Here is a 23,781-nt window from a genome sequence, read left to right on the forward strand (position 1 = left end):
TTTGCAACTCTGGGGCGTGTCCTGATAGCATGTCACCATGGGATTGAAATTTTCAAGTCTTAGTGTTTTTTAAATCTACAGTTTGAAAAACTAACGAAAAACAATAAAATCCACTAAATCTAAAAAACAAAAATTAATATCAGCAGTTATATTTAGAGGGCAGCATTGCAACCCCATAGCGTAACCTGAGAGCAAACCGCCACAAGGTTGTGTTTCGACCCCTGCCACTTTTTTGAATCTAGGTTTTAAAAAGTGAAAAAAGTCGAAAAAACACCGTATCTCAGAAAACAAAATGGCTTGAGAAGTAATACTTGGAGGCCAGATTTGCAACTCTTGAGCGTACAGTGAGACCTATTATACGTTTGACAGGTTCAATTTCTGTCCCGGAACCCATTAATTGTTCCGTTTCCGCAAGTTTTGTTGGAAATTCCATAAAAACTCTGTTTTTGAAGGAACTTTGATTAATACAGTGTTTAAGCTAGTTGTTCGTGGAATCCAAAACAGCAAAGAAGATCGAAGAAAACTCACAAATTTGACTTTGCACCAAATTCGACTTTCGTCTTTTGCGGAATCCGCTTACAATCCACATAACAGTTTGGCCTTGTAACGTAACCTAGACTTTCTGTGAAGACAAAGAAAGAACTTAAAAAACGCTAGCATAAACATGTTTCATTCATACATTGAAAAAATTCACAAGCTCAGTATCAATCAAACTTTGTTTGCAAAAACTCTTTAGATTATTGAAAATTTTCAAGTTTCAAGAACAATTTATGATATAACCCAAAAATCATCACGACCTATCTCCAGTTCCCTCATTGTCACTTAAGAAATTATTATACTCGCGTTTTAGTTAGAGTTTTCAATTGAGCCATATTAAATCAACACAAATTCAGAGAAGAACGTTAAATGTTTAGCATAGTTGAATAGAAACCTTATGTACACGTTTTTTCAATTTAAAAAACAATCATGAGTTTTGACTTCCCAGATACTCAACTAAATCTGCTAACGCTTTCGCACGATGCGAAATTTGATCTTTATCGTCTTTCGTCATTTCGCCGTAAGTCAAACTTGAGTGCTTCGGCAGAAAACAAGGATCCCAGCCAAACACCCTGGATCCACGAGGTGACACTATTTCGCCGTCTACTTTGCCCGGAAACAATTTGACAGGTTCTCCTGGACCCTCACAGTATCCAAAAATAGTTTGAGCTACTGCACTTTTGTCATCATAAGCACCCAGTAGTTTAAACAGGCCTTCGGGTCCCAACTTTTTCAGAAACCATTTGATATAAACACCAGGGAGTCCGTTCAATGCGTTGAAACACAGACTGGTATCTTCGATTATTACAGGACCCGAGTTCAAGGTTTTAACTGCCTCTAAGGTTTTAAGGCGCGCTACTTCTTCGGGAGATTCTGTAGAAGCGCTGGAATGATTAGATTCTAATGGCCGCTTTCAAATATGTCAGAAAAAAAAAACAATTTGGGATATGCTTGCATCATGCCTATTAAAGTATCAAAGCCACTTGTGCAAAAAGATTTATATATTAATAAGAGTTTTCAGTTGCGTATGAAGCATATACTGTTCCGAGAAGGACCTGTTTTCTAGCAGACCAGTTTTTCGCTTAAAAAGTGAAATATAGGGCTTGTTGCAGACTTTGATCGATAGCATTTCAGAACCTAGCCGAGCAAGCGGACCCTATATACCGATGCCGCGCTTGCAGATAGCGTTCGGACTTGTTATTTGTTTTGAGTCTGCTAATAGCCGGTCTGCTAAAAAACCTGTCTGGTAAAAAAAACCGTGCCCTAACAAAAATGACAATAATGCGTTAAATTTCGTTCCCTCTGCTAAGCTGTCGACCATAGTCTGCTTAAAGACATTTACTTCACTTTTATGCTTGAGTTTCATCTGCTAAAAAACCAGTCGCCATTTTGTATGAGAGAGGACTTTTCATCGGTAAGAGAACAGTCGCTCAAAGAAACCATTCTACAAAAGAGCAAAATCAGAATAATCTTCTTTCTTTTCCACCCACTTCTCTAGTCGCAAATTTATTAAATGATCATATACAGGAGAACAAATCAGATCACATTTTTCTCGAGCCAAAAATTCATTGAAAGTCTTTTACGAATTCAAAATCAATGTTCAAAGAGCTTTCATGTGATGCAGCACTCAACACCGAGTGAGCTTCTTTCAACAAGTTGAACCCACTCGGAACAGACCCCAATCTATACCACAGTTCTAACTCTTTTTATCAATGCTCATTATAAAGCAATATTTCAAAATGATCTTGAGAGGACTCGAATAAAAGTACACTTGCCTACACTTTTGCTCTATGATATTTGCAGATATCATCTAATCATTCCTGCTTGATATTCCGGAAGATCAATATCAAAAGCTTCAATTTCGATATCCGTGTTTCTGAGATTGTACCGAACTTCCTTGACTTTATTTTGATTACTAGATACCAACTTCAAGCACTTCATGACCTGAAAAACTAGGAGATATGATGGTTAAACGATTGTCATGATTAGACAAAGCACAGTCGATGAAACTAGTCACAACTAATCGCAATTTGACTTAATTTCGAAAACGTTTTGCGAAACCGCGCCAAAACGGCGACCGGGCTCAGTTATTTGAAAACGCATGCAGGTGAATTTTTTTCAGGAAATTGGTTTGAATACGGTTTCGGGAATTTCGGAAATATGGCTTACAAAAAGAGATAATGTAAATTTGTATGATTTAGAACCAAAAACACATGTGATAATTAGATTTGATAGACAATCTTCAATAAAACAAGAAAGATGACGTTGTTTTGTATTTTATAACAACTAGCTATCATCCAGTGCAGAAATTTCTGCATTCTGAAAGACTGAAGATTATTGTTCCGACTTTCGATACGAAGGTAACGGAATATTTGTGCTCGGGGTGGGTTTTTTTTCATCAGACAAATTTCGACTTTTCAACTAGCCATTTTTGACGGAATTTTTCATTATCCTTCAAAAGGTATTGTTGTCCCGAGCTTGAATTTGAAAAGATATTTCACCTGTGGTCATTTTTCGTAAAGTTATGAGGGTTTAAAGATTGCCATTTTGGGACAATTAACGCGCGATATAATTCGCGCTATTAACGCGTAAGCGGAGATTTAATCCGTCTTATAAATCGTTCCAAATTGGTTGAACGAAGCTTATTTGCCATAATTGATGTGTTACAAGGAACGAAAACTATCTTTTTGTACTTTATATGGCGTGTGGGGTGATGATTTTCATAAAAAATTTCAAATTTTAGAAAAAAAAATTTCATTTTATTTTATTTCATATTTTGTTGTTATGTTATTACTGCTGCTCCATAAACCTTCAAAAGCAGTCGGAACGTTCAGCGCTTCGCCCTGATACGAGCAGTCTTATTTAAATTATAAGCAAGAAAAATACCCGAATTATTTTTGATCAGTAAAAATGATTTGAGATTTCAAATCACCACTGCTTTATGATCAAGAAGCTCAAGGCAAAATACTATGCGGAGCTAAAAATATGGATCACCGTAAAAGTCGTCTTTTACAGAAACTAGATTGAAGGTCGAATGAGAAAAACACAACCAATGGCTGATTTGGACCAAACGAAAAAACAGAAAAGTAACAATTTACTGCAAACTATTACTGTGAAAACCATGAAAAGACAAAATCCCTGCACAGCTTTCTCCAAAAACAGCGAAAACATTACTGAAAAAGAATAAAAAGAAAATTTTATTTAAAATACATGATATTATAAAAATCACTAAATAACTGTTCGTTGCATGATAGAAATTAACACATTTTTGAGTTTTTATGTGAAACTGGGTGCAACGCTTTTACATCCAAAAGAAGATTCCTAGGTGTTTCTTTCAAAAAAATTCAAAAGAAGGCAAATCGTGGCAAAGTTAGTAGAAAAATAAAACCGGAATAAACCTCCGCAGAACTTTAGTGAAAAACTTGAATAAACGCAAAAGTGAAACAAAATAAGAAATCAGTGCAACGCATTAGAAAAGAATAGAAACGAAGTCACTAGTTAACCTTTTTATTCAAAATACATATTTAAAAAGAACAAATCACTGCATAGCAGTTTGATTGGATAAAAAAAAAGAAATAAGGGGAACCAATTTATTTTAAGAAATAACAAACAGTTTTGAAAAACCTAACCCTTTTTGAAAAACTTAAGAATGAATCAGTGCTAAGCTTTTGTTCACCAAAACAAAAACAATCAAAAAATTATTTAGAAACGTTTTTTTCAATCTTAAATTATTCAGCAAGGGACAAAAAGAGTCACTCATTTAGGAAAAATATATTTTTAGAAGGAAAAGGTAAATGAATTGGAACTAAAAAAACTAACTTATTAATACTCAGTAAACGCTTTTAGGAGAAGGCTGCTAATGACAACCCTGACATTACACATCCTTTCGTGGTCCTGCGCTGTCATCCAAACAAGTTTGAAACGGTAAAATCATCTATTTTCCTGCCAAAACTCTTTGCCGAAATAAATTTGACCCGAAAACTCGCTAGTCGTAGGGCCTCGTAGCCAGTTCATTTAACTTTCTTGAACTTGTTCATTTTACGGTTACTGCTTCTACTAAATGTGCCATGTCCCTATAGCCTCCAAAACACCCGCAGAGCAGGATGGAGGTTTTTCAGACAGTGGTCACCTAACTGAGCCCATGCGGCAGTAACCAATGAACAAGTTCAAGAGGGGATTCAGCTTTCAAAATGAAAATTGAAGCCCAAAACCAAGAGTAGTATTAGTAAAACGTAGAGTATGAAATGGAGCAGTGTACCTAAAAAGTATCACGGAGCATCAAAAATAACCCAGATTTGACTTTTAAAAAATTATATAAAAAGTGACAGTAAACATTGTTGCAGCATTGACAAACATGCATATTTGAATAAAAATAATGCGATTATGCGCAAAGCCGATGCTTGATGAAACTCTGCAGGCTAGTATTAACGTTTATATTTAATTGCACAGCATAGCTTTAAAAATATAGACTGTAGCTAAATCATGTAGAGATAGCGTAACATGCTTAAACATGTCAACATAGGGACTTCTTAAACATGAAATGTCTCGCTCAATTAAATGATAGACTAGCGTGTAACGCACCTTCGGTGCTTCAAATTTTGGACAACATGAAAAACTGCATATATTGGAAACCAGATCTGCAGGCTTTTAGTGAACTCTAACAGCACACAATTACATGGTTGGTAATTTCATATTTGATAGTTTTTGTTAACTCCTTTTTTCCGTCATCTCGAAAACGTCAAATCTCGAAAAGTACAAGTATTTGAGTACTCATATTTGGAGGCCAGATTTAAAACTCCTGGAAGTACACTGGCAACGCCAAACTACAGGGCTAGGAATTTCAAATTAAAAACACTCAGAGCTGAGTTTTCTGAAAAAATTTGAAAAAAAACCACTAAAACTTCATATCTGGAAAACTTCAAAACAAAAAAAATTGAGCAGTCATAACTCGATGTAAGGTTCCCACCCGCATGTGTACTCTGATAGTTCCCAAGTACAGGGTTGGGAATTTCAAAATTTGAAAAAAATAGTGTTTGATTTTTCTAAAAATTTTTTGAAAACATCACAAAAAACGTCTTACGTCAAAAACCTAAAGCAATTGAGCAGTCACATTTGAAGGCAAGATTTGCAACTCCTGGGAGAACCCTCACAGCACCCAACTACAGCTTAAAGAATTTAAATTTTTGAAAAAAAAAATTAAATTAAGTTTTTGAAAATTGTTTTGATAAAATCTTAAAAAACGTCATATCTCGAAAACTACAGCAACTTGAGCAGTCGTAATTGGAGACAAGGTTCGCAAGTCCCTGAAAATACTCTGATAGCACCCAACAACAGGGTTGCGATTTTTCATTATTTGAAGAAAAAATAATTTAATATTTTTTATTTTGATTGAAAAATCACAAACGTCCTATCTCAAAAGTTAAAAGGATTTGAGCAGTCAGATTTGGAGACAAGATTTGCAACTTCTGAGAGTACCCTGACAGCACCCAGATACAGGTTAAAAAAATTCAAATTCTGAAAAAAATGTACTTTGAACTTTTTAGAATTGTTTTGAAAAAATCACAAAAATCCTGATATCTCGAAAACTACAGCAACTTCCGCAGTCGTAATTGGAGGCAAGGTTCGCAAACTTTGAAATTTTGAAAAACATTAATTTAATTTTTTTTAAATTTTGATTGAAAAATCACAAAAAACGTCACATCTCGAAAACTAAAAAAATTTGAGCAGTCATATTTGGAGGCAAGGTTCGCAACTCATGAGAGTATCCTGAAAGCGCACCCAGATACAGGGTAAAGAATTTCAAATAATGAAAAAAAATTATTGAAATTTTTGAAAATTGTTTTGAAAAAAATCACAAAAAACGTCATATCTCGAAAACTACATCAGCTTGAGCAATCACAATTGGAGGCAACGTTCGCAACCCCTGAAAGTACTCTGATAGCCGCCAACTACAGTGTTGCGATTTTTCAAATGTTGAAGAAAAAAAATCAATTGAATTTTTGAAATGTTTTCTGAAAAATCACACAAAATGTCATATCTCGAAAAATAAACACAAAACGTCATATCTCGAAAAATAAACGGATTTGAGCAGTCATATTTGGAGACAAGATTCGCAACTCCTGATAGTACCCTGACAGCCCCCAGATACAGGGTAAAGAATTTCAAATTCTGAAAAAAAAACTATTTATAATTTTTGAAAATTGTTTTGAAAAAATCACAAAAAACGTCATATCTCGAAAACTACAGCAACTTGAGCAGTCATAATTGGAAGCAAGGTTCGCAACCACCTGAAAGTACTCTGATGGCCCCCAACTACAGGGTTGTGATTTCTTAAATTCTGAAAAAAAAATTAATTTAATTTTTTTTTTAAATTTTGGAAAAAATCACAAAAATGTCATATATAGAAAACACAAAAAATTGAGCAGCTATAATTGGAGGCAAGGTTGGAGCCAGATAAAGGGAAAAAAAGATTAGAGACAACCATTTGACAGTATTACTATTTTAATCTCAATCGTCAAACCAAATTGAAAGTTAAAAAAATTAGTAGACGGGTAGAGAGACATAATGAAATTAAATAAAAAAGCAGGTATACAGACAGACTTAATTTGGCCTCGAAAAAAGTTACTGAAAAATTAATGACCTTGCTGAAAACCAATTTGAAAATTTTCTTAAGCATTGCAATATATGTTTTAGCTTAAACATGAAAAAATTCTTTCGTTAAACATGCAAAATTGTTATTCTTAAACATGGGAGATAGCTGTCACTAGCATTTAAATATAGTATAGATAGATATAGATAGATAGAGATAGATAGATATAGATAGATAGATAGATAGATAGATAGATAGATAGATAGACAGATAGATGGATAAAAAAGATTCGTAGATGCTTAAAATAGGCAGGTTAGCAATAGAGCTTAAACATATATACACAGCATAGCTATGTAAAAGTAGACTGAAGCTGAAACATTTAGATAACGTATAACTCTTAAACATGTCAACATAGGAAACTCTAAAACATGGCTGGAAATGTCTAGCTCAATTAAATAATATACCGATAGGAGAGATAATCAAATTAATTTAAAAAAAGCAGGTATACAGACAGACAGACAGACATAATTTGGCCTCGAAAAAAATTACTGAAAGTTAATGACCTTGCGAAAAACTAATTGAAAAATTTTCTTAAGCATTGCAATATATGATATACTTTAAACATGAAAAAATTCTTCGTTAAACATGCAAAATTTTTATGCTTAAACATGGGAGATAGCTGTCACTAGCATTTAAATATAGTATAGATAGATAGATATAGATACGTAAAATGTTTCATTCAAAATATTTCGCCAAGTTTCAAAAATTGCAAAATCAGGATACAGATTCACAAAATTCATAGAAATTTGAAAAATTTGCAAGGGTAGAGTAAAATATAGATCGGATAACAAAACACTAGATGTTTTAGGATGAAGAAGAGAGGGAAACCATAGAGAAATAATCAAATTATTCAATTACAATGGGAAAGTATGATAAATTACATATTATCTTCCTTCTGTTACTTTGTATGACTTTTGAAAAAAGTATTGCGAAACAAGAACATCCAGATAATGATTGAATGTCTCAGTCTTTAAGAAAATTTTGATCAAAATTTCCCGTCGAAAACAATTGAGAAAACAATTGCTATGAATTTGAATACTTTTTTCTTGCAACTTGGAGCAAAATTTTCATTTGTTGTTATGAAAACTCGTGTAAGGATTCCTTTTTGACTATCACCGAATTAATCTAAACTCTTGATATAATTCGGCAGCATCTAAGAAATCTGCTACACGAAAGGGAGCTTGGTTATGGCTATTTTGTACACAGCAAACTATTTCACGCTTTCTTGGTCAAATGATTGGATTACTCTTGTTCATATTTTAGTCTTTGCTTCAAAATTGTATGTATTCTTCGACTCCGGATGATTTTAAAAGTATTAGCGATTAGAAGAAGTTACACCATCATCAGTCTAAATTTTTGAGAATTGAACGCAAATATTCGTGTGTGTGAACGCAAGTTGAAGGAACTTCGTATTCATGTGTTTTGGTTTTTTAGTTTTTTGTTTTCCTTGCAAAAACAGGTACCACGAATAATCATTGGAATGGGCGAGTGATATACCAAATTGAAACACTTTCAGTCGTAATTCGAACGACATTATAACATTTTCAAAAAGTTTTCTCAGTATCGAGGAAAAAAGGTGTAAAATTTTTGATTTTACTTCAATTTCGAGCAAATACAGTGAGCGAGCAGTCTTACAGCTGCTTATTTATCGCAAATTTATAACGTGAATTTATAAAAAAAATTGTCCAATTTGCTTATTCTACTATGACGGTCGAATACGCCTAAATTCTAATTTTATGTCAGAGCTTTTCATTACACCACGCAGAAGAAACTAATCTTATTTGAAAAAATACTGCAAAACAAACACTTGATTCTGTTAGATTTTGGTCTTAAAGTGTTTCCAAAAATTTATTTACCAGCCAAAACAGACAACATGTTTTCAAGATAATTTTAGACACGCTTCAATTATCCAAAAGTTGAAAAAATTTCCCGTGAACTTCGAAAACCATTGATCATCAGAAGCCCAAAAAATTGTCTCATTTTTCAGTACGAATGTCCACAAAATCTAACAGATCTTCGGAATTTTCGAAAAAAAATACCGGGCGAATAATCAAAACAACTTTAGAACAACCCACAAAAATTGCTCTGCCCAAAGGGAGAATCATGATAAGTTCAACTAAAAGGTTACAATTAAAACTTGTCAAAAATTTGTTTATGTAGTATGGATCAGCATGTCTCAATCCTTGTTCAGGTTTTCATGAAAAGGTAAAATTCCACATAAACACGAATTGCAATCAGTCAAGAAAAACAGTACGGTACTTAAAGATTTTGATTCAATTTTACTACTGTAAATGCAAGATGGGCAACAAGTATCATAAATTCTAATCGAGATTCTTCGAACTCTCCAAGAACAACACTGCGTCAATCAAGACATTCTTATATTAAATGGATGAGAATATATCCAATGTACATTTCGTGTTCTCTTTTTAGAAAAAAAAAACAGATTTTCCAAACATTTGCTGAAACACTTTAAACACCTCAATTTCCGTCGAAAACGGCGCAAAAACTAGAAACGGTACCTTAATTTTAGCTACATGAAAGGGGAGAGCTCAGAAAAATAAGTTTATTTTGTCTTTAAGATTATTCTGATTAGGAGTAATACTCTTTCAGTTCCTTCAGTCATGTTATCATGTTGACCTATCACGATTTTAGTAATACAACAAGAACACCACTAGAAAATAAATTATTTTGAAACATCTCAATTAGGGTATTTATTTTTAAAATAGATGATTAATTTAGTCGAGTGCGGGGATTTCAAAAACTATCAGTAAAAGAATCATCAGAGCAGCTATCGCTAAATATCGGAGACTGCATCGGAGGCTTCCTAATCGCAAAAACATCCAGCGAAATTTTTTCTGAAGTACAATAAATCTTTGGGATGAGATACCGCTTCAGAGTCCGTGTGAAACAAGTTTGTGCAGCATTCAAAATAATGTTCTCTTCAACTACCCACTTCGATGTATCGTCTCTCAAAATCTTTGAAATATTCGATTCCTTGGACCACATTATCAGATATACGCCTGCCAAACTTAGCGAATAAAACTCTCTACAAGATATACAATCAACCACGTTCAGCTGGTGAACTGGAAATGGTATAACTTTCACACTAACCGGCGCTAGCTTGTGCCTCAGTAGAACGATTACATCTTTTTTACTAGCCTCAAAAAACACAAAGAAGTCTTCAATAAAAGAATCTAGCATGTTATTCGGTTTGCTATCGCACGGTATTTGGAATTGATCAATTGTAGACCGGAGAGTTTTGGTTGCAGCGTCCCAAAAAACCCACTCAACTTTATGTCCAACAATAAATGGCGTAAGATAATACGGCATCGAAGGGTAATGGACATCAAAATTTGCCATTTTACCATCGTTAGGCTCAAGAACACTAACAGATTTGTCATCAAATAAGATCAGAATCCACCAGCCATATATGCAAAAGACATATTCGACATCAGAATTCATGCCTAACTGATTAGTAATAACTTTTTCATTGATTATATTAGCACCTGTTTCAATGAAACATTTCTGAATTTTATAACCTTTTGGCTTAATTTCGACTTCAATCGCTGATTCATCGTCATCGTGAAGGTTAAAAAAGAAGCGCTCTTTAATTTTAGCTGAACCGGTGGAGCGAGAAAAATTGTTCCAGAGAACAACGCTCTTTTTTGCCTCGCAGGCCTTCTCAAATTGCATTTTGATTTCAACAAGAAACTTTTCGAAATCAGCGTCTAAACTTCCAGTGTCTGCAATTTCACTCACACCATCAAAACTCAAGCCTTTGATTTGTTTGTGCGAATTAGAGCAAAGTTCGATCTTTGCAGAACTCTCCGTAAAACTTTCAATCATTGCACCTTCTGAGCTTTGGAGCACATTTCTCAAATCTTGCTGCAGATCAACTACATCCTTGATGTGGGCTTCAACGTCTTTTTCAGAGCTTTCCATGCCACTCAACTTGCTTCGGATTTCGTGAACAACCTTTACTTTGATTTTATCTATTTGATTTTCAACATACTCAATCAATTTTTCAGCATCTTCCCTGCGACTCGCTAGAGTAGCCGACACCAATTCTTTCTTTGCTCGCGCCGGTTTCTCGTTCAACTCCCATTGTGTGAGAGCTTCAAACACTTTCGCTCTGACTTCCGAAGCTTTCTTTTTCAGAGGCTCAAACTCATGCTTGATGTGGTCTCTCAGACACTTAACACAACATAACTTTTCGCACGTTTTACAGAACTCAGAGCATAATTGCTTATGATCTTTGCAGACAGATGGTTCGAATCCTCGGTTGTCAGCAATTTTGTGGTTCTTTTTGATATGCGATATCACACATCCGTCACAAAACACTTCTAAAGGTTGAGCCGGGTCAATGACCGTATCTGAACACGTAACACATTTGAAAATGTTTTCTAAGGGAATGGCATCTTCGCAGTTAGTGCACGTAAAACCTGACTCTGCAGTAGAAGATTCCGCAGTAATAGAAACTGAAGCCATTTTAAAGCACGTTTAATTAATTTACATGCGTAAAGAAAGTCGTAACCAAGTTAGAACTATACTCTTAACTGATATTCATAAATAACAATAATATGGTTTGACTCACGTAAGCTGTGCAAATCACTGCAACATGCTCAAATTAATCAAATTGAACGGCCGTCTTGTGATAGAAAAAACTTTCATCGCGTACCTGAATGTGATTCTGAAAAGTTATGCTATCGCGTGACTCGCACCTTCTTGCTTTAATTTTGATTATTGAGCATATAGCTATTTTCAACCGTAACCAAATTATATTTGCATGGCTATAAAATATCAATACCTAAAGTATCTCTGAAGCATATTTTGTTGGCATAGCAAGCAACAGAAACATGATTGAATGAAACAACAGCCAAAACATTTAAACAGTCTAAATAGCGACAGTGCGAAGCAACTAAAAGTAGACCTAATCATTTTTGTCTATAATATGTTTTCCTTTGAACAATTTGAAGAAGCTTCAAACTCAACTTTAGTATATTTTTCAATGTTTCGATATTATCTGGAATTCGCCCTTTACGACCTCAACAAAACATAGCATCCCACAAATTTGAATATGAAAGAAGGACCATACGATAGAAAAAAGTTAAAACAATGCGAGCTGGCGGACATAAAACAGGACCGTAGACGCGATGTCAAAAATTATATTAAAAAAATGTCGAAAAAACTATCCTCAATAAATTCATACGGTTATCTCGAAATATTTTCAATTTAGAGAAAATATGCCGAAAAACAAAATTGACACAATAAAATTAACCGAGCGGAAACTGGGCTGACATTACTTGGGTATTTGTGTATTGAGCCGAAAACGAAATTGTTGTCACAAAATTTTTTTAGCATTGAAGTATGCAAAAAAATCAACTTTCATTTCAAACGATGAATTATAAGGTGACTTCGCCAAAAAAAACATAGACCGAAACAATTTAAGTCGGGTAAGCATACTTAGCGAAGGATAAATCGAGATAAAAGCTTTAGAAACTTTAGGCTATCAATAGGCCAGCTATAAAAGTCATAATTGGTGACGACTCCTAGAACTTTCAACTCCCAGATAGAACGCTGTCTTTATTGCTGTACAATAGAAGGGAAGAGTATGACACAGATAACCTACAACCCCTTGGCGACAAACGACATGTAATGTACTTTGCTGTTGTTGTTGAAAATGAAAAGAGACTTCAAGGAAGTCAGCTGATGCCAACGCCATCGTCAAGCCCGGTTCTTCCGTTCAGATATCGAGAGTTGTAGCCATTTTTCCGCAGAGTTTAAATGTGGTTGCTTCACTGCCGGCATTCCAGCCAGCGTTGTACTGAATTCTTATCTTCCTCACTTTTTCTTCTCGTGGGCTATACTGGCGGGTCTACACCGCTCCTGCAAGAGCCAGAGGCAGCGTGGTGAGCGAGACCTTAATCTCGCCAGTATGACTGCATCTTCAGCGCCTTCGGCGTTTCTTTGTGTTTTTTTTTTCGCGTTAATTTGGCGTATACAGCAGCTACTGTGGTGAGATGACGCTCTGTTTTTGATGGCCTTCTTGCAAGCCCTTGCAACTGCAGGAGACACGAGCTTAAATTGCTCCTCAATCATTGTGGCTTCGTTTGATAAGGTATCGGTATCCTAGTCTGTATTGTGGCTTTTTCCACGTTCATCTGATCTCTTATGTGTCCTTAGTGATTGCACTGGTGAATGGCTGTCCAAGCAAACAAGTGCATTCCAGAGATCAGCCACAGTGTCTGTAAATCCTTCGGTTGCGCTCAGCATGCTTCCCGTTGCCCCCGTACGACTACCCTAGCTCCCTGCCTTTGATTTTTATCTCTGTAACCTATCTCGGCTTCTCGGGTTGCTACTGGTTATGACAACCCCAGCAAATCCCCTGCAGCTAACTGCCTCTGCGGATTCATTGGCGGAGAGATGACGACGTCGGCTTCTTGATACGAGTAGCCTTTCTGCTTTGTCCGTTTTTACGTCATTTTTCTGCCAATTTGCTTGCTGCTTTGTTTTTATCATTGGATCAAATTTGCTGCAGCCGACTTGTAGTGCTCTGCAGCTTGATTTCATGGCTCCCGCTATTATATGGTCCGGATTGAACAAGTAAGAAAGAAAGAAAGAACATGTATATTTAATAATCAATCTCAACAAAAACGCTTCCGATCCGGATCAGAAAAATGCATGATAACAGATTCAACAGACAGGTCCAGATTTAACTTTGAACGATAGCTTCACTCGGTATGCTTCTAAATCGAATTTCACTAGTGATCTGCCAATCTAACCAGTCTAACTTTCCTTTACAAGAATGTATAGAGAAATTATCCAATCCAGGTTGACAAAAAAGACATTGGAAGGTTGAATCAACTATCAGTCAGCTGAATTTCAAAACAATCTTTTCATTCGCAAATCAGCAAGCTTATGTAATGTTGACACTTCGTTTTGTATTGAAAGCACCAACATGTTGGTGAGAAAGAGTTTAGTTTCTTCTGCCATTTTCATAGTTTTGTACACATATTTAACTAGCAAACTCCCAATAGGCATGCAAACCCAATTTTAAACACCATTTTAGAAAAAAAAAAAGAGAATTATTGTATCCTCGTGGCGTTTTTCATGATCATGTGTTTTTTACAATGATTGCAAAAAAAAAAATTGTTAATTTTATTCGTAAAACAATTCGGCTTTTGTAGCAGATAGTCGCTCTAATTAAACCAACCTCGTTTTTAGACAAACTTAGTTTTTTTTAAGAAAAAAAACAGGTGGGTTGATTATCCCAACTTTTCCAAATGTCTTCGAAACGCTTTTGACTACAGCTGCAGTTGAAGACATTTAATTACTTACATCCGTAATAGAAAGCAAGGTAATTCGTACAGAAATTGCAGCTTCAGATCTTTCTAGAAATTTACATTGCAACTAAACTGATCGTTTTGGTTTGTTTACTCAATGGCTAAAAAACACTGAGTTATGAGGCTAGCTTACTTACCGGTTTAATGATTAGCTTGATCTAGATGACGCTATTGTAGACAATATCTTGATGTGTCAAAAGTCAAGTAGAACTACCAATTCTAGGCTCATTATGTTAAAAAAAGTATTTTGAAGGGATGTCACCATTCTTTATATTATCAAAGTCAAGTAGAACTACCAATTCTAGGCTCAATATGTTAAAAAAAGTATTTTGAAGGGATGTCACCATTCTTTATATTACCATTAACGATACAATTTCTCAAGGCACAAAAACAAAAACATAAGATAAAAATATATTATTATGTTGGATTGATTTCAAATTTCATTGCACCATAAGATATTGCCTAAAACTGTTCGAAAACTACAAAGAAGAAAGTTACATAAGAATCTTCTACGTATTTTAAATTTTTATATAAATGACAACTTAATATCAGTTACGAGTAGCTCAACAAGCATCTTGAGATGATAAGACTTTTGAACGGTGTATAAATCAAAGCAGCAATTCAAAAGAAGAGATAGATGGTCTAATATTTGCTATCCGTCAGACATTCTTCACTAATCAGATCCTTGAACACCAGAAAAGCATACACGTAAATCTTTTTAGAAGTGCAAAAAACTTTTGGAATGAGATACTGCCGTATAGTACTCGAGTAGCATGTTGGTAGAGGGCTCAAACGTATGCTCTCTTTAACTGCCCATCCCCCTCCACTTTTACTCAAAATCTTTGCTAGATTCGATTCCTTGGACCACAATATCACATATACACCTGTGGTACTTTTCAAATCCAATTCTCCGCAAGATATACAGTCTATGAAGTTCAAATGGTGAACAGAAAAGGGTATGATGTCCACATCAGAATGTATTGGGCACCTCTCGACGACTATAACATCCTTTTTATCAGCTTCAAAATAAACAAAACGGTCAATAAAAGAATGTAGCATGTTAGTCGGTTTACTTGCGCATGGTATTTTGAATAGAGCCATTGTAGATCTGAGAGTTTTGTCTGAAGCGTCCCAAAAAACCCACTCAACGTTTTTCCCGACAACAAACGGAGTAAGATAATGTGGCATTGAAGGGTAACTTACGTCTATTTTCTTCATCTTAGTACCGTCGTTAGCCCAAAGAATACAGACAGATTTGTCGACAAATAAGAGCAGAATCCACCAGCCACTGATGCAATAGACATACTCGACAGAATTTAGACCTAAATTAGTCACAATATTTGCATTCACAAGATTCGCACCTGAGTCAATGACACATTTCTGAATACTATAACCATTAGGTTGAATTTCGATTTCGATTGCTAAATCATCATCATCACGAAGGTTAAAGAGGTACCGGCGCTTTTTATATTTAGTTGAGCCGGCGTTGCAAGAAACAACGCTCTTCTTTTTTTCCTCGCAGGCACTTTCAAATTGCACTTTGATCTTATCAAGAAACTTTTCAAAATCAGCGTCTAAACTTCCAATGTCTGCAATTTCATTCACACCATCAAAATTCAAGGCTTCGATTTGTTTTTGCAAACTTGAACATATTTCAATTTGTACCAAAGTCCGCGGAAAACTTTCAACCATCACGCCTTCTGAGCTTTGCAGTAAGTTTCTCAAATCCCTCTGCAGATCAACTACTTTCTTAACATGAGCATCGACGTACTCTTCGGAATTTTCCACACCAATCAACTTGCTTCGGATTTCGAGAACAATCTTTGTTTTACTTTCCTCTATTTTCTGTTCAACATAGTCAATCAATTTCTCGGCATCTTCTCTGCGACTCACTAGAGTAGCCGAGACCAATTCTTTCTTAGCTCGCGCTGGTTTCTCGTTCAACTCCCATTGTGTTAGAGCTTCAAATACTTTCGCTCTGACTTCCGAAGCTTTCTTTTTCAGAGGCTCGAACTCATGCTTGATGTGGTCTCTCAGACACTTAACACAACACAACTTTTTGCACGTTTTACAGAACTCAGAGCATAATTGCTTATGATCTTTACAGACAGATGGTTCGAATCCTCGGTTGTCATTAATTTTGTGACTCTTTTTGATATGAGATATCACGCATCCGTCACAGAACACTGCTAAAGGTGGGATTGGGTCAGTTACTGCATCTGAACATGTGACACATTTGAACATGTTATCGAATGGGATTACATCTTCGCAATTGCTACACATCAAATTTGTTTCTATATTTTTGGACGCCATTTCAAGTAACTTTCATTTACAACTGAAATGAATTTTAAAAAAGTCAAAAAATTTTAAATTTTTCGATGCGCGAGCCTTTAATTCAATGCTGCAACAAGGAATTTTTTAAACGAATAGAATAAAGCTGTTTTATACTGCAAGATTTCAAACGGCAAGTTTTAAGTGCAAGAGGATTTAATTCAATATTGAAGCCGGCTATTTAAATTTATATGATTTTAAGCTTTTTGTAAGCTTCCATTAAAATAAACTACTTCCGATCACAATCCTCCTGCTGAATATGCGGATTACAGCGCACAAAATGATATATTCGATGCACGTTACTTAACGATGAAGTTCCCGATTACACTTGTTGTCTTATCGACAATTGACCTTCCATCACTAGTCAAAGGCTGCCTATTGGAGATATTATTTATTATTAGATATACCATTTATTAAAGCAACAACAAGTGACCCAAAATATTGACATCAGAATCGTCGGAAAAGTGCCATTAACACAATTTGTTCTCAAACCTCTCAAAGCCCCTTGATTTTCAAAAACAATTTATCTTCGAGATTTTTCTACCAAAACGAGCTATTCATAAAACCTAGAGACCGCTAGAAAAACATCAATGAACTGTGTAAAAATGAAAACTGTAAAAAAATGTTGTTTCAAGAAACTTTTTTAACCTCCGTTCAATGTTTGGCGGTAATTATGTGGTATTTTACGTTTGCCAAGAAAATATTCAATTTAGCCTAACTCCTTTTGAAAAACAGTTATTGGCATAACTAAAATTTAACCGTAATTTTACAGGCTGTGTTGTTAAGGAAAAGGTACCAAACATTTCTCGAACTCCGTCAAATGTTTCTCAAACTTCGTCAAATTTAAGACACAAAGAGATAAATTTAAAGGTGCTTGGAACCTTGAAGAAATTTATCAGTATGAAAAACATAATTTACAGCTCAACACTTGATATGTAATCGAGAAATAAAAAAACAGGTGCTAGCAGGCTTCAAAAAATCTTCGGGCAGGAACTTCTCATTTTTAAGAAAATCATATGACAATTTTATCGCCAGCGTCATATAAACCCTTTGAAAACCTTAAGCGTCATTTCATCCAAAAATTATACGGGAAAATGCCAAATAAGTCCGGAAAATGCCAAATAAAAAAAATCTGGGTCGCCGATTCCTGCAAAAGCTTTGAGCCACATAAAACATTTAACTTTTTAATAGCTGAGTTGATAACTCCAGTAACCTAAAATTGAAATAGGAAGAGAAGAAACAGAAGACACTGGAGCTGTTTTTCTTCATGCAATCTGCATGTGTACTATGGTTCCTGTCAAAGTAGAATTGTTTTGCGCAAGATGTAAAATTTTTTAAAACCCAATCAATAATAAACGCAGTTGTCTTCGATCTTTTTCGTCGGTATCAAAAAAAATTCAAGTTTGGTGAAAACAACATGGGGCCTAGGAAATTAGACGATAAGCAAATTAGACGGATGCTACAAAAACGAAATTAGACGGAATTTATTTTTTACAGATCTGGCATTTTAGACGAAAAAGCTATGAAAAGGAAAGGGCCAACAAAAATTTTTCTTAAAAGTCAAATTTCACAAATACAAAAAGAACATAAAATGTCAAAACCTACCAAAAAAATAGTTTAAATGAGCATAAAATGTCAAATTTGAATATTACAAGAGAGTTTTGAATTGAATAAATTATGCATGATTGACTTGTAAAATTTTTGGCCACCGAAATTGAACTATTGTCTACAAACAATTTTATTTTTCTAACGCAATTTGTGTGCAAACCAAGTTAATTTCTCTCACTTTCGTCTATTTTCTCACAATTGCAGTTTTGCAAAACCGTCTAATTTCCTTTTAAGTACCTCCGTCTAATTTGCTTATCGTCTAATTTCTCAACCCCCAAACAACATGTTTACTTTCTTATCTACAACAAAAAATATTCTATAAAACAAATTGTTTCACCAGCCGGAAAAAGAAACATTGTTCAAAGTGTAGTTATATAATTACAAAGTATCAGCGATTTCTGTACTGTAATTACGCAAAGTGATGAGGCTTTCTATCGATACATAGTTTCCATAGTTTAAGGTCGAAATGTTTCGACGACACCACTTCTAGAATGCAGCCTTGTGATAAAGAAAGGGAAAAGTTTCTCGTAACGGTTAAAAAAAAACAATTTCGAAAAAATCGATCTATTTACGATTTAAAGACAAAAATTAGTCATATTATTATAAAATTTTAGATTAACGTAGCAAGCACAGCTGCAAATCAGAAAAATTAAATAAGCTCTTCGGTAGATTAAAAACTGAGTCGCGCCAAGAAAAACCTAATTTTCAGTTATATATGCAAGCCATCACTGAAAGTCTAGAAATACCAAAAAAAACTAAGCATAATATCATTTCACAAAAACATTGGAACAAACAAAACCATGTATTTGAACTCGAGACAATATTTCAAAACGTTTATGTCCCACGAAGCTCAATCAATAATAAGATAATTACAATACACAATTGCAATTCCTCATTGACCATCTTTTAGTTACTTCATAACAGTCTTAGGCAGGGGCGGATCTAGGATTTGCTCGAGGGGGGGGGGGGTTGTATTTTTATATTTTCAAAAAATTTTCCAAAACTTTGACGACCTTTTTTTTAGGTCGACCAAATTGATTTTTCGAGCTGTCCCAAAGCAGTGTTTTGCCCCTAGACTGCTAGATGATTCAACCTAGTTAGGAAATCTAGTGCAACATGTTTCGAATTTGAAATTTCTATTGCGCCAATCAAAGTCATATTCTCGGAGTCGGTGCGGCCCTGTGTATCGATCTCGCAATTGCTCCAAAGCTTGTTCGAGATCTTTTCGCGCAAGTTCTTCAAGATTTGAATAGAGTTCGAGCGCTTTTCCGCTTTTCCATCTAGATGGATGTTTAAATTTTGAGCTCGTAAACATTGAGCCATTGATGTTGAGCTCTACGTAAAAATTCTTTGCTTCTGGTATGCGGGCACCAATGATTTTACCTCGTAAGAGTCCTTCGAAAAACAAGTCTTCGTCATTTTCTGCAGTAACTGCTGAGAATGAAACACATGGTGGACAACCTCTTATCCTCTTTTAAAAAATCAATTAATTAGAAAGTCTTGGGAGTGGTCAACTTATAAATCAATTATATAATCAATTTACCGTAACTGTAATTATATTAAGATCATCTAGCCTAAAAAAAGCGAAGTTTGAACTTATCAACTCACCATGTTGGGTCTTGCTAAAACATTTTTGTTGATTATTGTACACTAGAGGAAATGCGTTTTGCTTTACTGACCATTTTATTAAATCGGTGTTTCTCTCTCAATAGAGACCCAGCTTAAGTTTAAAAAACGTTACGTCGGAGATTATGAAATCGGTTATAACCAAGTCTTATCTACGATCATCTTTTTCAGTTATCAACGGGACAATATTCGTCATACTGCAAACTCAAGAGCACAGTCTTCAATATCTCTTAAATATCTCGAAAGGTGAACCTTTGAAGCCGAAACTAAATATAAATATAATGGGTATTGAAAAAAATACTGCTAAAACTTTTCAAGACAATAGAACTTCAAACTAGAGAGTGCGGCCTTTCAAAAAGATAATCAAATGTTGCTTCCAAAAATTAAATTTTTGGTTATCTCACGCATCTGATTTTTTTAAACACACAAAACAGGCAAAGCGACATTTTGAACACACAAAATATATACCAGTATTGAGGCATAAGAAATGGACTAAAAATGCAATAAATTTCTTCCTCTTCCTCAAATTTTGAAATATGTAGCACGTTTGAAAGATAGATTCAATCTAATACCGCAAGGATTCATGAAAGCAGTTTACTTGAACCCATGGTTCCAATGACCCATAATTTTAAGATCTATTTTTTTTAATTCAGACGAATATTTTTAAATACCGAACAATTTCGAATCAAATTACTGAGGCCCAGACAAATTAGCTCAGGGAAAAAAGTTTTATTTAGAAGGACTGAAAACAATTCTATTGAAAATTTTCCTTAAAAATTTTTTCAAAATCATTCAAAATCTGAAAACTAATTTTCTACTAAATTAAATCTGTAAATCAATTTTTGATTGGTTCAAACCAAGCAGTGAAAAGAATATTTATAACAAAGCTTAAAAAACATTTCTAAAATAAGATTCATCGGATAGAATCATAGTTTCCAAAGTTTACCAGGCAAAGCAGAACTTCGCAAAGAGGTACAAAAATTGGCAAACGAACGCTTAAAAACTGAAGAAAACCTAAACTAGATGAGATAAAACTTGCTCCACAGTAATCTAGCCTACCGCTTCCAGACTTAGTCTAACGTTGACACAAATGAGAAATCGGCTCTTGATGTTTCTAATCACTAGCCAATATCAAAACGGATCAATAACATGATATTGGACTGCTATGCTATGCAGCAAAAGTGTCAAAGAAGAACACTAATTTATGTCAGTTGGTTTGGGGTTGACTCATAATAGAACAAGCAATTGGTTTTTCAAAAACATGATTCAAATTTGAACAGATATAATCGAGAATTTCTTGTAAGAAATCAATCACTCATATAATCACAGAAAAAAACTTTAGGAAATTTTGGTAGAATTAAAAACAGTAAGAAAAGAATTCGACAGAAGCAAGGCAGGCTGACCTCCAGCGCCAAAAATCTACCAAAAACTTAAATCATCGAACAAATTTAGCTTGGAAGAACTCTTAACGTGCACCCAATACACATGCAACCAATACAATAACCATGCTATAACTTAGCAGTTGATATCCTACATTACGAGGCCAAAGAGTGCACTAGATAGTCGCACAATTTTGTGTTTGCATGTTCCTGGATTCCAGAGAAAAGTCTTTAAACATGTTGAAATTTAGTCGGAAAATCGAAGAAAATGAAACCACAAAAGAAGAACAAAGGGAGCGTGTCCTTGTTGCGGAATCCGCTTACAATTCAAAAAATACACAGTTTGGCCTCGTTTTGTAAAAGAAATGCTTACAATTTTATCCATTTCTGAAAGTTTTGTAGCAGGTTGCACCGCCCTTGCTTACCGCAAGTGAAAAAAAAATTCAATTTACATAAGACTTCATTGATTCATGTGAAAAAAAACAGTCCAGGCCGGATTCGAATTCCAGACCTTCGTCGTAAGTGAACAATTTAAAACAGAGGCAAAAAGGAGCTTTGCGGAAGATGCGAAAAAAAGTAAGCATCGCAATGCAAGATAGAGAAAAAAATTGAGACGTAAACAACAAATAATCGAAAAAAAATATAAATGTTGAAAAAGAATTCAAGCAGGCCATACATTTTTTTAACATTTAAACTGGTATGAACATTTTTTTTCATTCAGAGCGCTTTAAATCTGCGTATTTTTTAAATAACTTTGGGTCTAAATTTTTACAAAAAGTATTGGCATGTATAAATGGTATAAAATAATGGTGAGTCTGATGTTTTATCATTACAAAACCAAACTGTGCATTTTGTGAATTGTAAGCGGATTCGGCAACAAGTACGCTCCCTTAGTTCTTCTTTTGTTCGTGAATTTCCTTCAATCGTTCCGACAAAATTTTTAACATAATTAAAGACTTGTCTCTGGAATCCAGGAACATTCAGACACAAAATGTGCGCCTATCCAGTGCACAGTTTGGCCTCGTAATGATGGTGGTTGGGTCGATGAAGAGGTAGATTTGTGTTGCGATGGATCTCAACAAAAAAAGCTGAGTAACAACCCTACACCCGAACAAACAATAAATCGAACAAAAAGCTTCGGAACTGTAATTCAGCATGGACGAGTGGAGAAGTTTAGATTCGGTGGTTTAGTAATTCCAAATCAGGTACCCGAACAAATGTCAGATGTGTTGTGAGACGTATTCTATTAATCTGCTTTCAGACGTATTTATAGTTGCAAGAAAAAGGCGCTCTGAGAAAACAACTCAACATTTTCTTACAAAACTGTGTTAATGAAGTATAGTATTCACATATTATCATTCATAAAATATCTCAAACCATGTAATATTTTTTTCACTATGTACATAACAAAATTTTAATTTACGTCGATTTTCATCACTTTGGTCTATGAAATTACTATTAACGCCACAAAGATATCAGAAGAAAGAATTTTTTTTAAATATCCCAATTAAAGCGATTGGAAAAGAGGTTAATGATTTAATTAGTGGGAAACTCGTACTTCAAATATCAATAGACAGGATATCGAAAAGCATACACGCTAATTCTTTCTGAATTGCAATATACTTTTGGAAAAAGACTTAGCAGTAGGGTCCTCGAGAAGCATGCCGCAGGACCCCAATGTATGTTCTCTCTAACTATCCATTCCACTCCACTTCTTCTGAAAATCTTTGAAACACTCGATTCATTGGACCACAATATCAGATATAGATCTCTGCAAGATATACAGTCTATGCTGTTCAACTGGTGAACAGAAGAGGGTATGATTTTTACAACAGGATCTATAGGCAACCTCTGGACAACTATAACATCCTTTTTATCAGCCTCAAAGTACACAAAATCGTCTTCAATAAGTGTATGTAGCATGTTAGTCGGTTTACTTGAGCATGGTATTCTGAATGAATCTATTGTAGACCCAAGAATTTTGTCTGAAGCGTCCCAAAAAACCCACTGAACTTTTTTCTTGAAAATAAAGGGTGTAAGATAATTTGGCATAGATGGGTAATTGACGTCTATATGATTCATCTTAGTGCCGTCGTTAGCCCGAAGAATACTAGCAGATTGGACATCAAATAAGATCAGAATCCACCAGCCAGATATGCAAAAAACATATTCGACATCAGACCCAATCATACCTAATTGATTAATAATAACTTTGTCATTGACTATATTAGCACCTGTGTCAATGAAAATTCTCTGAATTTTATAACCTTTTGGCTTAATTACGACTTCTATCACTGAACAAACGTCA

The 23,781-nt window shown here is 34.8% G+C and overlaps 2 protein-coding genes across 2 annotated transcripts in view; one reads left to right on the top strand and one right to left on the bottom strand.

Annotated features, from left to right (window-relative positions):
* Nucleotides 1-23,781, top strand: part of LOC134840426 (phosphatidylinositol 3-kinase catalytic subunit type 3-like) — a 513,967-nt gene that overhangs the window by 178,274 nt on the left and 311,912 nt on the right. The gene's annotated exons all lie outside the window — the stretch shown is intronic.
* Nucleotides 14,879-16,860, bottom strand: LOC134839429 (probable RING finger protein 207 homolog). Its single transcript, XM_063854975.1, has 2 exons — nucleotides 15,733-16,860; nucleotides 14,879-15,548 (listed from the first exon to the last, which is right to left on the bottom strand). The coding sequence occupies exons 1-2, from the start codon at nucleotides 16,840-16,842 to the stop codon at nucleotides 15,528-15,530; spliced, it is 1,131 nt and encodes a 376-aa protein (XP_063711045.1). The 5' UTR covers nucleotides 16,843-16,860; the 3' UTR covers nucleotides 14,879-15,527.

The sequence above is a fragment of the Symsagittifera roscoffensis genome, chromosome 2 (assembly GCF_963678635.1).
Source record: "Symsagittifera roscoffensis chromosome 2, txSymRosc1.1, whole genome shotgun sequence".
NCBI lineage: Eukaryota > Metazoa > Xenacoelomorpha > Acoela > Convolutidae > Symsagittifera > Symsagittifera roscoffensis.